The 14,762-nt window shown below is 43.6% G+C and overlaps 2 protein-coding genes across 2 annotated transcripts in view; both read left to right on the top strand.

The window, feature by feature from the left end:
• The window catches only part of LOC110197754 (uncharacterized), a 420,263-nt gene that overhangs the window by 36,939 nt on the left and 368,562 nt on the right, over window positions 1–14,762 (top strand).
• Window positions 1–14,762, top strand: part of LOC110197826 (uncharacterized) — a 61,218-nt gene that overhangs the window by 36,939 nt on the left and 9,517 nt on the right. The window contains 2 exon segments of the mRNA XM_078146285.1: window positions 834–983; window positions 2,215–2,339. Coding sequence (XP_078002411.1) covers window positions 834–983; window positions 2,215–2,339 — 275 coding nt within the window.

Below are 14,762 nucleotides of genomic sequence, written 5' to 3' on the forward strand. Positions count from 1 at the left end.
CAAATAAGAAAAATTTGAAACATAACATAAACTATATTACAGTTTTAATACGTGAAACAAAGTTGTCAGTTACATAACATCAGTTCAGTTGATTATTTTAGAATTATCTCAGATATAAAAACCACTTTATCCATTTATCCCTTTGGCCCTATATACCCTATAGACTGATTGCATTCAGAGAGTACAGTAGAGTAATTTTCATCCAGTTACATTTAGTTCTCATTCTTTCAGCTCCTAAACACATCACCTTTTTAAATGCCAAATTTTAAGTGTATCTTCCATTAAAAGTGGATCTGCCCTTAGGGTCAAACATCTCAGTTATCCTCCTGGGATCTGATTTTAAATGAGCCCCATTCTAATTTAAGTCAGGAGAAACGTGCTAACCCAGCTGACCGCATTTTTTGAACAACCTCCATTTTGAAAATAAACTGTTTTGCTGTGAATCACTTGCTTGCCTGGAAATCTCCAGGTTGCCACTTCCTTGCTCTCCCCTCCCACCTCCTAAAGTCCCGAATCTTTCCTCCAATAAGGAATCAGGTGGTAGAGTGATGGGGGAGGAGGAGCTCTCAGAGATGACCAGCCTGGTGGGTGGTGGCCCAGGTGGAATAAGAGCCCTGGGGTGGAGTTTGGAGGCCTGGGAGGAGCCTAGGGCAGGAGAGGACTCATCCCAGTGGCCAAGGCATTCCATGTGATGGAGGGCAGGGCTTAGGCAGGAAAGGCAGACTGGGTCTTGAGCTGATGGCCCCGAGTGTGATTGGAGGAAAGGGTCCTTCCTGGAGGCCTCAGAGGCTGGGCAGAGGCTGGGAGGACCCTCCCAGAGTGGGCTGGCTGAAAACTGGAAGTTGTGCTGAGACTGGGCAGCCCTATTCCCTCGGAATTGAGATTTCTTTGCCTTCCTCCTTCACAGCTGAGATCACTGCTGCCTTGTCTTGGACCTGAGATCTCTGTCTTCTTGATGCCATCGCTGTGGGTGCAGATCCCAGGTAGGTCTGAGCCAGCCCCTCACAGACCTGCTGCCTGTTCAGGCCACTGGGTCTCATCCTCCTCCTCCGACCCTGTGGTACGTGTCCTCCAGGTCCACCCGGAGCAGTCCTCCTGCCTAGGCCTGGCTACTGGACAGGCTGTGTATCCCTAACCTTTTCCAGAATCCCAATCACTTCCCAGATGCCTGGGGTCACCCTCCCCAGACACACCATTGGGTCACCTTTTCCCAGATTCAGACTTTATAACCCAGGGACTCAGAAATCGTGCTTTCCATCTTCCCATCAGGACCCAGTTATCCTGTCTCCCTGCCTGCCGGTTGTGGTTAGAGATTGACTTATTCTAACTTCAGACCAAGCCTCCAACTACCCTCCCCCACCCTCGATAGGGATCCAAAAGTTCTGCCTGCCCTGAGTACCCAACTTTGTATGCAGAACTCCCAGCTCCTGCCTGGCCCCTTCTCTGGACCCCCAGCTCCTGGGCTGCTTCGCTGTCAGATCCCAGGCACTGGCTCCCTCTGTCAGCTCTCCCCGGGGGATTCCAAGCCTAAGCTCTACTAGAGGGTCCCAGGAATCCTCCCCAGCTCCTAGTTAGACCTCAGCACACAGCCATCCTGCTTTCCCAGGCTCAGCGTCCACCTGGAGCCCTTCTGTCACTCCGGTGTCCCTAACCTCCCTGCCATGAGCTGGGTTAGAATGTCTCCCTCCCAGCCCCTATCTGTGCTCCCCTTCCCCAGGCCTCCTGCTTTCCCTGCCCCCTCTTCCTTCAGAGACCTCAGGCCCCTGCGAGGGGGCTGAATCTCACACTGGATTTTGTCTCCCAGCCTCAGGCTTCCCGTAGTCATTCCTGGTGTCTCCTTTCTAGGCTTCCCTAGGTTAAGCAGTCAGTCTGTTGTCTAGATAATGTGTGTGAATGTGTGTGACTCTGTGTGTGTGTGTGTGTGTGTGTGTGTGTGTGTGTGTGTTAGTTGGGGAGAGGGGAGGCAGGGAGGGCAGAGGACCAGTTGTAGGGAGAGCTCTGATTTAGGAGCCATTGAGGCCCTGCTGGTCTCATCCCATCTGGGATCCCAAGCTCCTTCTGCTTCCTGGGTCTCTGAAAGAGAATGGGGGAGGAGAAGGGGACAAAATAGAAGTAATAGGAGAGGGTGGGATCATCTCATTTCCAAGCCTGACTGTTCCTGTAGGCTACACTCTCACCCTGAGGGCAGTGCTTCACCCCTGTAAATCCCTGCAGGCCAGCCTCCTGCCCTGGGATCCTTCTCCCTCCCCAGCTCAGTGTGCAGAAGACCAAGGCCTGACCCAGCAGGGATCCTGGAGTCAGAGGGAATGGACCCTGGGAGCTGCAGACCCCCAGCCCAGGTGAGTGCACTCTGCCCTCAGACTTGACCCACATCAGCCAAAGAGGCCATTTCCAGAGACAGAGAGGATTGTCTGTGAGGCTGGCCATCCCCTACCTTTGGATTGTTTCTTTACAAAAATAGGCAGGGAATTGAAAACAGTAGTAACAACACTGCCCTGGTCTCTCCTCCTGTATTTTGAACTGATTCTCAGCACTTTGGCATCACAAGTACTAACTACTACCCTCCCCCCCATCCCAGTTGCTGCCCACCCCTGTTCAGTTTTGAAGTTTTCCCTCTTGATCCCTGAGTCACAAGGATGACCACTTCACTCATTCCTCTCTCTTCTACTGGGGTCTTGTTTTTGCTTCCTTTAGGCTGCCTAGCACCCCTCCCCCACACATCCACAGAACTGCTCCCCTCTCCCCTTTGCTTCTTTGGCCAAGCTCTCCCTGCCAGACCTTGAAGACAGGATGCTCTGCCTAACCTCCATGGTCCCAGCTGCACAAACAGTTTATCCATCTGGTACACACTGACTGGTGCTGTCTTGTAGCTGGTTTGACCCTCAAGGGCACACTGAGAGTGCAGTGAGGTTTGAAAGGACCAAATACTATGAGCTGGGGCTGGAGGGTGTTCTGGCCTCCTGCATACTCTGGTCCAGTGTTTCTGGAAAATATGGCAACTCCAGAAAACAGGTTAAGTTGGCTCTTGGGTCACATTCACATGTTCAAAGGCCCTTAGCAGAGTTGTTTGGAGCAGGCTAAAGGAAAGAGTACCTTCTTTGGCTGTTAATTAGCATTTGTTATGGTATATGGTATATGTTCCCTTGTTAGAGAGGATATAGGGAATGGGCTGAGACTGGGGAGGTATTCAAAGTCCTGGGAGGTTTCTTTTCCAGTAGGGAAAAGGAGACGGTTTTCTTCAGAGGCATCAGGCTCAAAGGCAAAGACATAATGGAGTGACTTACTTTCTCCCCAAAATCCACCCTTGACCATCTTCACAACAACCTATATGGAGGTGTTCTTATTATCTTCATTTCACAGTTCAGGAAACTCAGGCAAACAGAGGTTCAATGACTTACCAACCAGGGTCACATAGCTTATTAGTGTCTGAGGCTGGATTTGAACTCAGATCTTCATCATCTACCATTTCCTAGCTTCCCCAACATGGTATTAGTGTGCCCATCTTCCCAAACCCCTCCAACATTGACTGGTGCCATTTTTGTCAGTTTTGTAGAGTATAACATGAAGCCTCAGTGTTGTTTTGCTTTACATTTCTCTTACTAGTGGGTTGGAGCATTTTTTCACATGGTTGGGAGTACTTTCTTCTTCTGATCATTCTTTGTTCATATCCTTTGACCATTTATCTATTGGGGAATACCTGTTGTTGTAGTTTTTGAGTTGTTTCAGTCATGTATGTCTCTTCCTGCCACACTCTGGGGTTGTCTCGGCAGAAATACTGGAGTGGTTTGCCATTCCCTTCCCCAGCTCATTTTATGAAGGAGGAACTGAGGCAAACAGGCTTAAATGACTTGCCCAGGGTCACATTGCTAGTAAGTGTCTGAGGCTAAATTTGAACTCAGATCCTCCTGATTCTAAGCCTAGTGCTCTATCTACTGGGCAACCTAGCTGCCATTAGCTATTAGTCTTTTCTAATAATATTTCACTTCTGCACAATTACATATAAAAACATTTTTTATTCCTAAATTTTGAGTTCTTTACCTGCCTCCTGCATACAGTAAGCAAGCAGAAACAGGTTATAGATATGCAGTCATGTAAAGCATTTCCATATTAGTCATTTTGTGAAAGAAAACTTGAACTAAAAAGAAAGAAAAACAGTGAAAAATATTATGCTTTAGGTCTGTATTCAGAGTCATTTAGTTCTTTCTGTGGAGTGGGATAGCATTTTCATCATGAGTCCTTTCAGATTGTCTTAGATCATGGTATCACTGAGAATAGCTAAGTTATTCACTGTTGTTCACCATACAGTATTACTGTTACTGTCTACAAAGTGCCTGGTTCTGTTCACTTCACTCTGCATCAGTTCATGTAAGTCTTTCTAGGTGTTTCTGAAATCATCCTGCTTGTCATTCCTTATAGCACAGTAGTATTCCATTGCAATCATATACCACAACTTGTAAAGGCCTTCCCTAATTAATGGGCATCCCCTCAGTTTCCAGTTCTTTGCCACCACAAGAAGAGCTGTTATAAATACCCTTGTCCTAAATAGGTCATTTTCCTTTTTCAGTCTCTTTGGGGTACCGATTTATTGTTATTGCTGAGTCAAAGGGAATGCATAGTTTATAGCCCTCTGAGGATAGTTCCAAATTCCTCTTCAAAATGGTTGGATCAGTTCACAACTCCACCAGTAGTACATGAATGTCCCAGTTTTCCTACTTCCAGTATTTATCATTTTCCTTTTCTGTTTTATTAGCCAATTTAATAGGTGTGTGGTGGTAATCTAGAGTTGTTTTAATTTGCATTTTTCTAATCAATTGGGATTTAGAGCATTTTTATATGGCTGTAAATAACTTTGATTTCTTCGTCTGAAACCTGCCTGTTCCTACCCTTTGAGCATTTATCAATTGGCTCATGACTTGTATTCTTATAAACTTGACTTACTCCTCTATATATCTGAGAAATGAGGCCTTTATCAGAGATAGTTGCTGTATTTTTTCCCCCAGTTGTCAGCTCTCCTTCTAATCTTGGTTGCATTGATTTTTTTCTGCAAAAACCCTTTTTAATTTAATACAATCAAAATGACCCATTTTACATCTAGTAGTCCATCCTTTCTGTTGTTTGGTCCTAAATTCTTCCCTTATTCATAAATCTGACATGTAAACTGTTCCCTGCTCTCCTAATTTGCTTATGGTATCACCCTTTATGTCTAAATCATGTACCCATTTTGACTTTATCTTGGTGTACAATGTGAGATGTTGGCCTATACCCAGTTTCTGCCATACTGTCTTAGAAAATATTCAGTTTTTGTCCTAAAAGGTTTGGGATTGGTGTAGCATTGAATAAGTAGATTAATTTAGGAAGAATTGTCATTTTTATTATATTGGCTCAGCCTACCCATGAGCAGGTCATATCTTTCCACTTGTCTAGATCTGACTTTGTGTGAAAATGTTTATTTGTGTTCTTCTGGTTTCTGGTTTGTCCTGGAAGGCAGAATCCCAGGTATTTTATATTGTCCTCAGTTATTTTAAATGTATTTTCTCTTTCTGTCTTTTGCTCCTGGACTTCTTGGTAATATATAGAAATACTGGTGATTTATATAGGTTTATTTTATATCTTGCAACTTTGCTAAAGTTGTCAGTTATTTCAGTTAGTTTTTGAGTTGATTCTCTAGGATTCTCTATGTATAGCATAGTATCATCTGCAAAGAGTGATAGGCTTGTTTTCCCACTGCTTATTCTAAATCCTTCCATTTATTTTTCTTCTCTTACTACTGTAGCTGGTATTTCTAATACAATAGCAAATGATAATGGTGATACTTGGCAACCTTGCTCCACAGTTTGGGGTGTATGTTGTGTTCAGGGAAGTATCTCCAATGTGAGGGCTGCTTTCCATCTCTGGTGTTCACCTGATCCACCCAGCTCTCACCTGGGGCTCCAAGAAGCTGTAGCATGCACAGCAGCCACACCCTGTTCAATCATTTCAGCAGACTAGCTAAACCAGATCAAATTCATTGGTGAGTTGAGGGGGTGAAGACTTCTAGTGGGGTGGGTAGATGAGAATGATTTGTTCCAACGGCTGTGGAGGCGGCTGAAGCAGGTGCTGCAGGGCACCTAGAGTTTGGTTAGACGTCAAGGACACCAAGGTCATCTACTGTGTCTCGGGCCATCACCAGTCATCCTGACTCTGTCCTGCTACTGGATTGTGATGACTCCAGAGGAGAGAGTAAGGCTCATGATTTTGTGCAACTCTGTCTCACTTAAATCCGATTTACATATGAATCTAAAGACATCACCCATTCCATTTTGACCTATCTCAAAGTCCCATGGTGACAGGCAAATGACAAAGCAGCAGATGAGGAGACACTGGGAGCTGGAGTCACAACCTTGAACCCAGGCCCAGGCCATAGGGTCATCTTCTCACTGGAAGCAGCAGTGGGACTTGGCAGCCCCTGTGTGTCTGAGAAGCTTTTAAGGATCACACCGCTCACCTTCTGGTGTGAGGAAGGGGCTAGAAAAGGTGCCCTAAAATTGTCTGCTTACTCAACCCTGGCCTGATTACCACAGCAGGTGGGGATCCCACCTTATGGTCAAACCCCCCAAAATGCACTAAAACCTCTGTAAAGATGATACCACTTACCATCAGTCAGTACATGGGATGTGCACACACTTATAGACAACACAAAATCCAGGAGACCTGCAAGACAAACAGCTCTTGTTGTGAAAGAACTCAGCAGGGATCACAGCCAAATAGCAGCTTTGAGTGAAATGAGGCTGGAAATGGAGGCAGCTCACTGAAGTCAGAGCTAGATACACATTTTTCTGGAGTGGCTGCAGTAAAGGGCAGTGCCACGAAGCTGGTGTAGGTTTTACAATCAACACTAATCTAGTCAACAAGCTTGTATGCCAACCACAAGGAGTGAACTACAGGTTCATGACAATGTAATTGCCAGTTGTAGTAAAACATCACGCCACCATTATCAGTAACTATGCTCCCACCGTGATGAACCCTGATGAGGTTGAAGAAAAAAAATTATGAGGACTGGAGACCCTCATCATCATTGTGTCAAGAGAAGACAACCTTGGGGGTGGAGCCAAGATGGCAGAGTGAAAGCAGTGACTTGCATGAGCTCTCCCCCAAACCCCTCCAAACACTCATCAAAAATGGCTCTAAACAAATTCTGAAGTATCAGAACCCACAAAAAGACTGAAACAAATTTCCAGCCCAAGACAACCTGGATGATTGATCAGAAAGGTATGTCGCTGGGCGGGGAGCACAGTGCAGCGTGGCATGGGAGCACAGGCCACAGCAAACCTGGAGCAGGCCTCAAAGGACTGAATTGCAGGCAGCTGTGGAGGTTTCCAGACTCCTCAATCCACCAATGCCAAGGACAACTTAGAAGGTCAGTGGGAAAAGTCTGTTTCTGTTGGTGCTCAGAGAGGAAGGCGGGGTTTCAGCTCCATTCCCCAAGAGTGTGGCCTGGGGGGAGGGGCAGCTGCTTCCCGAGCTTCTGGCCTACAGACTGAGGGGGAATCCAGTGGCTGATCAGAGAGGGATAGCAGGGATCTCTTTGCCAGTGCTGAGGCAGGAATCTCTTGCTTTGCCCGTGTTTGGATCTGGGTCACAGTTCTGGGTGGCGGTGCTGGGGTGAGGAGGAGTGCTGGCTTGGTGGAGCTTGTAGTGGCTGTGGAGAGGACCCCTCCTCACAGTTACAGGACAGAAAGGAATACTTGTGGTCACAGGCCAGGAAAGGAGTAAACACCTTGCCCCTTATCATACCACCTTGGAAGAACTGAAAATTTACAGGTCCCTACAAGTATCTCTGAAAACAGCTGTACAAACCCCTGAAGCTTGGGACAGTACATTCTCCACATTGGAAGCAGATTCTTACCTTAACAAAGAGTTTAAAACTCAAGTAATTGGCCAGGATCATGAGCAAGCAGCGCAAAAAGAGTCAGACTATATTATCTTACTTTGGTGAAAAAGAAGATCAAAATATACAACCAGAAGAAGACAACAAAGTCAAAGCTCCTACATCCAAAGCCTCCAAGAAAAATATGAATCAGTCCCAGGCCTTGGAAGAGCTCAAAAGGGATTTTGAGAAGCAAGTAAGGGAAGTAGAGGAAAAACTGGGAAGAGAAATGAGAGTGATGCAAGAAAATCATGAAAAACAAGTCAACAGCTTGCTAAAGGAGACCCAAAAAATACTGAAGAAAATAACACCTTAAAAAATAGCCTAACCCAAATGGCAAAAGAGGTCCAAAAAGCCAATGAGGAGAAAATGCCCTAAAAAAAAATTGGCCAAAAAAAGGAATTACTGAAGAAAATACTTCCTTAAAAATTAGAATAGAGCAATTGGAAGATAGTGACTTTATGAGAAATCAAGACACTGTAAAACAAATCCAAAAGAATGAAAAATTAGAAAACAATGTGAAATATCTCATTGGAAAAACAACTGACCTGGAAAATAGATCCAGGAGAGAGAATTTAAAAATTATTGGACTATCTGAAAGCCATGATCAAAAAAAGAGCCTAGACATCATCTTTCAAGAAATTATCAAGGAAAACTGCCCTGATATTTAGAACCAGAGGGCAAAATAGAAATTGAAAGAATCCACAGATCTCCTCCTGAAAGAGATCCCCAAAGGAAAACTCCTAGGAATATTGTAGCCAAATTCCAGAGTTCCCAGGTCAAGGAGAAAATATTACAAGCTGCCAGAAGAAAACAATTCAAGTACTGTGGAAACACAATCAGGATAACACAAGATTTAGCAGCTTCTACATTAAAGGCCGAGGGCATGGAATATAATATTCCAGAGGGCAAAGGAGATAGGATTACAACCAAGAATCACCTACCCAGCAAAACTGAGTATAATCCTTCAGGGGAAAAAATGGTCATTCAGTGAAATAGAGGACTTTCAAGCATTCCTGATGAAAAGACCAGAGCTGAATAGAAAATTTGACTTTCAAATACAGGACTCAGTGGAACATGAAGAGGTAAACAGGAAAGAGAAATCATAAGAGACTTATTAAGATTGAACTGTTTACATTCCTGCATGGAAAGATGATATTTGTAACTCATGAGAACTTTGTCAGTATTAGGGTAGTTGAAGGAAAAAAATTATATGTATATATAGATAGATAATAGATAGAGGGCACAGGGTGAGTTGAAGATTAAGGGGTCATATCTGGAGAATAAAATTAAGGGATGAGAGAGGATGATACTCAGAGAAGAAGAAAGGGAGAGGTAGAATGGGGTAAATTATCTCACAAAAAAAACAGAAAAGAAAAGTCTCTCACAGTGGAGGGGAAACAGGGGAAGGTGAGAGGGAATGAGGAATCTTATTCTCATAGGATTTGGCTTAAGGAGAGAATAACATACACATTCAATTGGGTATGGAAATCTGTCTTACCCTACAGGAAAATAGGGGGAGAAGGGGACAAGAGAGCAGGGGGATGATAGAGAGGAGGGCAGATTGGGAAAGGGTAATCAGAAGTAAATACTTCTGAGGAGGGACAGGGTCAAGAGAAAGAATAGAATAAATGGGAGGCAGGATAGGATTGAGGCAAACAGAGGTAGTTTTTCACTACATGTCTACTATGGAAGTGTTTTGCATAACTGCATATGTACAACCTATATTGAGTTGCTTACCTTTTCAGTGAGGGTGGGTGGGGAGGGAGGAAGGGAGAAAATTTGGAACTCAAAGTTTTAAAAATGCATGTTTTAAAAAAAAATGTTTTCACATGCAGCTGGGAAATAAGAAATACAGGAAATGGGGTACAGAAGTCTATCCTGCTGTACAGGAAAATAGAAGGGGAAGGGGATAAGAGAAGGGGAGGAGAGATAGAAGAGAAGCAGACTAGGGGAAGGGGTATTCAGAATGCATCCATCTTGGGGTGGGGGGAAGGGGGAGATGGGGTAAAAATTTGGAACTCAAAAACTTGTGGAAGTGAATGTTGATAACTAAAAGTAAATAAGTTTATATCAAAAAAAAAGAGAAGACAAACTTATAATTCTGCGTGACTTTACTGCTAGAGTAAGCTCAGACTAGCAGACAGGGCAGGGAGTCCTTGAGAGGAATGGAGTTGTAAACAGCAACAGCAATGGTCACTTACTACTGATGACTTGTGCATGTCATGACCTTCTCATCACCCACACTGTCTTCTGTTTACCTAAATGCAATAAAAGTTGGTGGATGCACCCTCGAAGCAAACATTGGCATCTAATAGACTATCTGATTGTAAGGAGAAGAGATAGACATGAGGTGCGAGTAACAAAAGCAATGTGTGTCACAGAGTGCTGGACTGATCAGAGACTTAGCTTGGAGAGGATAAGTATTTGCATTCAACGAAGCAGTGGCCCCAAGGCAAAATGACTACCCTGAGAATTAATGGCAACAGATCAGAGCTCTCCTTTGGGAGGGAACAGTTTGTTGCTAACTTGAAAGTTAAGCCAAGTCAACACACAATTTGCAACAGTGGAGCAGAAAAGGAGTGGGCAGCTTTCAGAGACTTGGTGTATAGCATTGCATTTGCTCATCTGGGTCAGAACACTCCCGAACATCAAGACTGATTTGATGAAAATGATGGGGAAATTGAGAAGCTGCTAAATGAAAAATGAGAACTCCACAGGGTTTACCAGCAGGATAGTTCATGTCTCTCTAAGAAGGCGGCATTTAATTCCATTGAAATTAAAGTATAAGCAAAGCTTAGAGAGATATAGGATTCTTGGCCTTCTTGGGCAGATGAAATTCAGTTTTATGCTGATAGTAACAATTCAAAGTACTTTTATGATGCCCTGAAGGCTATTTATGGGCCAAAGACCTATAGTGCATCTTAACTACTCAGTGCTGATGGAGCCACATTGATTACTGATAAGGACATGATCCTAGAGATGTGGGCACTTCCAAAGTGTTCTCAACATACCATCATCAGTCACTGCTGAAGCCACTGACCATTTCCTCAGGTTGAAGTCAATCCCTCCCTAGCTGAAGTTCTAACTGAAGAAGAGGGTTTGAATGCTATTGAGCTTCTTTCATGTGGCAAAGCTCCTGGTGCTGATTCTATTCCAGCTGAGATTTACAAGGTGGGGAGTCCACTACTCATACCAAAGCTGACTGAAATTTTCCAGGTTTATGGCAAGAGGAGGTTATCCCCCAGGATTCAAGGATGCCTCCATTGTCCATCTCTATAAAGGTAAAGGAAATAGATTCTTCCCAGACTCCTCCTTAATAGGCTGCTCCTTCACCTGGAGGATCATCATCTACTGAAGCCACTGTGGCTTCAGAAAGGACTAATAGTAATGGTTGATATGGTGTTTGCTGCCCAACAATTCTAGCAGAAATTCTAGAAGAACAGAAGTCTTCATGCATCATGTGTAGAGCTGACCAAGCCTTTTGATACTGTCAATCATGAGGGCTTATGGAAAATTTTGTCCAGAGAAGCTCATCAGCATTGTATGTCAATTCCATGACAGCATGCTTGCCCAGGTTCTGGTTAATGGACAATGCTCTTGTGCTTTCCCAGTCACCAAGGGAATGAAACAAAGCTGTGTGCTTGCCCCCATGTTTTTAATTTGTTTTTGGTTTTTGGTTTTTTTGCTAAGCAATGGGGTTAAGTGACTTGCCCAGGGTCACACAGCTAGTAAGTGTCAAGTGTTTGGTCTGAGGATGGATTTGAATTGAGATCCTCCTGACTTCAGGGCCAGAGCTCTATCCATGGTGCCACCTAGCTGCCCTAATTTTTGTTTTGTTTTTGGTTTTTTGTTAGGCAATGGGGTTATGTGGCTTGTCCCATGCTTTTTAACATGATGTTTTCACCCATGTTGTCAAACACCTTCAGTGAGGATGAACAGGGCATTAAGGTTAGCTACCATATGGATGGTAAATTCTTCAACTTAAAAAAGCTACAAGTCAAGACTAAAGTGGAGGGAGTGTTGGTGCTTGATTTTTTTTTTGTTTGCAGATGATTGTGCACTCAATGTAACATCTCAAGGAAAGTAAGGATTAATTCTCTGCTGCTTGTGGTAATTTTGGCCTAGCAATTAACACCAAGAAAACACAGATGCTCCATCAGCCAGCATCACACCGTCCATATGTGGAACCATTGGTTACAGCAAATGGAGAAGTTTTGAATGCTGGGGATGAGTTCACTTACCTCGGTAGTGTACTTTCCAGGGAGGTACACATTGATGTCATTGATGCACATATTGTCATAGCTAGCTCGGTGTTTGGGAGGCTCTGAAGGAAAGTGTGGGAGGGAAGAGGGATTAGACTGACTACCAAACTGAAGGTCTACAGAGCTGTTGTGTTGACCTCATTGTTGTATGTCTTGAAAGCTGGACAGTATGCCAGTACCATGCCAGGAAACTGAATCCCTTCCATTTGAATTGTCTTAGGAAGATTATGAAGATCACCTGGCAGGATAAGATACCAGACACTGAGGTCCATTCTCAAGCTAAATTGCCAAGCATTCAAACCCTGCTGCAGAGAGTGCATGTATGATGGGCTGGTCATGTTGTTCGAATGCAAAGCCTACACTTGCCAAAAAGATTATTTTATGGAGAACTCACACAAGGCAAGTGCTTGCATGGAGGTCAGAAGAAGAGATACAAAGACACTCTCAAGGTCTCTCATGAGAACTTTGGAATTGATTGTGTGCCATGGGAGACATTGGTACAGACCTGCTCAGCATGGCTGCCTTCATCAGAGAAGGTGCTGTGCTTTCTCAACAAAGCAAAATTGAAATAGCTCGAAAGAAAAACATGATGCAAGAATCCACCCCAAATATGTACATGGCCTATTTGAGTTTGACCTGTGGTAGAACATTCCAAGCTCGTATTGGTCTGATCAGCCATAGTCAACATGCTGTAACTTGACTCTAATGTAGTGATGTCATTTTGGTCCTCTTCAAGAATAAAGGACAATGGGGCAGCTAGGCGCCACAGTGTAGAGCACCAGCCCTGAAGTCAGGAGGACCTGAGTTCAAATCCGACCTCAAACCAAACACTTGACACTTATTAGCTGTGTGACCCTGGGCAAGTCACTTAACCCCAATTGCCTAAAAAGCAAAAAAAAAAAAAAGGACAAAAATCAGCTCCACCCCTGATCCTTTTGGGAAGGCTTCTAGCTTATCCCCATTACACATAATGCTTGTTGATGATTTTAGATAGGTATTACTTATTGTTCTATAAAAAGCTCCATCTTTTATTATGCTCTCTAGTCTTTTTAAGAGGAATGGGTTTTATTTTTGGTATCTAGGATGAATTCCCTTCTTTGGGAAAAGCTTAGCCCTCACAGCTCAGCCAGAGTAACTTATATATTCTTTTAAGTCTAGGTTACTGGCAGATATAGTGAATACATGGATTGATAAGATTTTATCACTTAGTAGCAGACTGTTTATAAAAAGACATATATCTTTGTAGAACTAAAATAATCATGGGATTGTAAGACTCTTTTCAAAGGCTAAATTCACCTTTCTGCCTACTGGAGAAAAGAGGTTCCAGTCTTGGTGGATTAGCTCCTTTTCATTTTTTCTTCAGCTGGAGGTTAAGTCTAAGTTAAGTAGAATAATCTTCTAAGATTGAGTTTTCCTTTCTGGCATCTGGAGGATGGAGTGTGATTGCTAAGTACAAACCACAAGTTCCCCTTTTCTAGTCTTTCTTCAAACTATATGCTCCTTTAAACTAATATTTTGGTCGCAAAACTCATCAGCTGCAGAGCAAGGACTTCTAGGGTTTTCTCACTTTGATGGACAGGTTGACAGACACAGGATGAATCTGGGTCAAGAAAACCCAGGAGTAAGTAGTCAGATGACCTGCCTTGTCCAATTTAATTATGTTCAAAACATGTTTACCAAGGCTGTTATAATTTTTTTCTTTCTCTTCTGTTATAAAAATAAGCTCCGTAAATCTCTCCTTTGTCACAAATCATTGAGGAATTAGTTGACCTTACGTAAAGGTAACCTGTAAACTGTTACAATTAGATCATTATTTACCTGCAAATTTTGTACTTCAGATTATTTCCTATGTGAGATAACTAATTTTAAGAGTTGATGCCCGCTTTGCCAAAGATAGTTCACTAGTTGGGAGGCTGCCAAGACAAGTGTGAGAGAGAAGAGGTATCAGAGTGCATACCAAACTGAAGGCCTACTGAGCTCTTGTGCTGACCTCATTGTTGTATGCCATGAAAGCTGGACAGCATACCAGCACCAGGCCAGGAAACTGAATCACTTCCATTTGAATTGTCTTAGGAAGATTCTGAAGATCACCTGGCAAGATAAGGTACTTGACACTAAAGTCCTTCCCTCAGGTTAGACTGTAGGCATTCATACTGTACTGCAGAGGGCCCAGCTCTGGTGGACTGGCTATGTTGTTCAAATGCCAAAACTATGTTTCCCTAAAAGTCTATTTTACAGAGAACTCATGCAAAGAAGGTGCTCACAATGTGGTCACAAGAAGTCATACAAGGACAATCCCAAGGTCTTTCTGAAGAACTTTGTAATCAATTGTGAGACATAGGAGATCCTGGCAAAGGACCACCCAGCATGGCATGCCACATCATAGAATGTGCTGTGCCGTGTGAGCAAAGCAGAATGGCAATAGCTTGAAAGAATTGTGAGATGTGCAAATCCAGAGCCATCTCCAGCCCAGATGTTCACATGGACTCTTTGTGCCCAACCTGTGATAGAGCCTTCTTGGCTCTATTAGTCTGATCGTCCATGGTCAGACACACTTTGACCCTGACATAGTGATGTCATTTTGGTTCACT

This window comes from Phascolarctos cinereus, unplaced genomic scaffold (genome assembly GCF_003287225.1).
Source record: "Phascolarctos cinereus isolate Bilbo 61053 unplaced genomic scaffold, phaCin_HiC Scaffold_726;HRSCAF=1367, whole genome shotgun sequence".
Lineage (NCBI taxonomy): Eukaryota > Metazoa > Chordata > Mammalia > Diprotodontia > Phascolarctidae > Phascolarctos > Phascolarctos cinereus.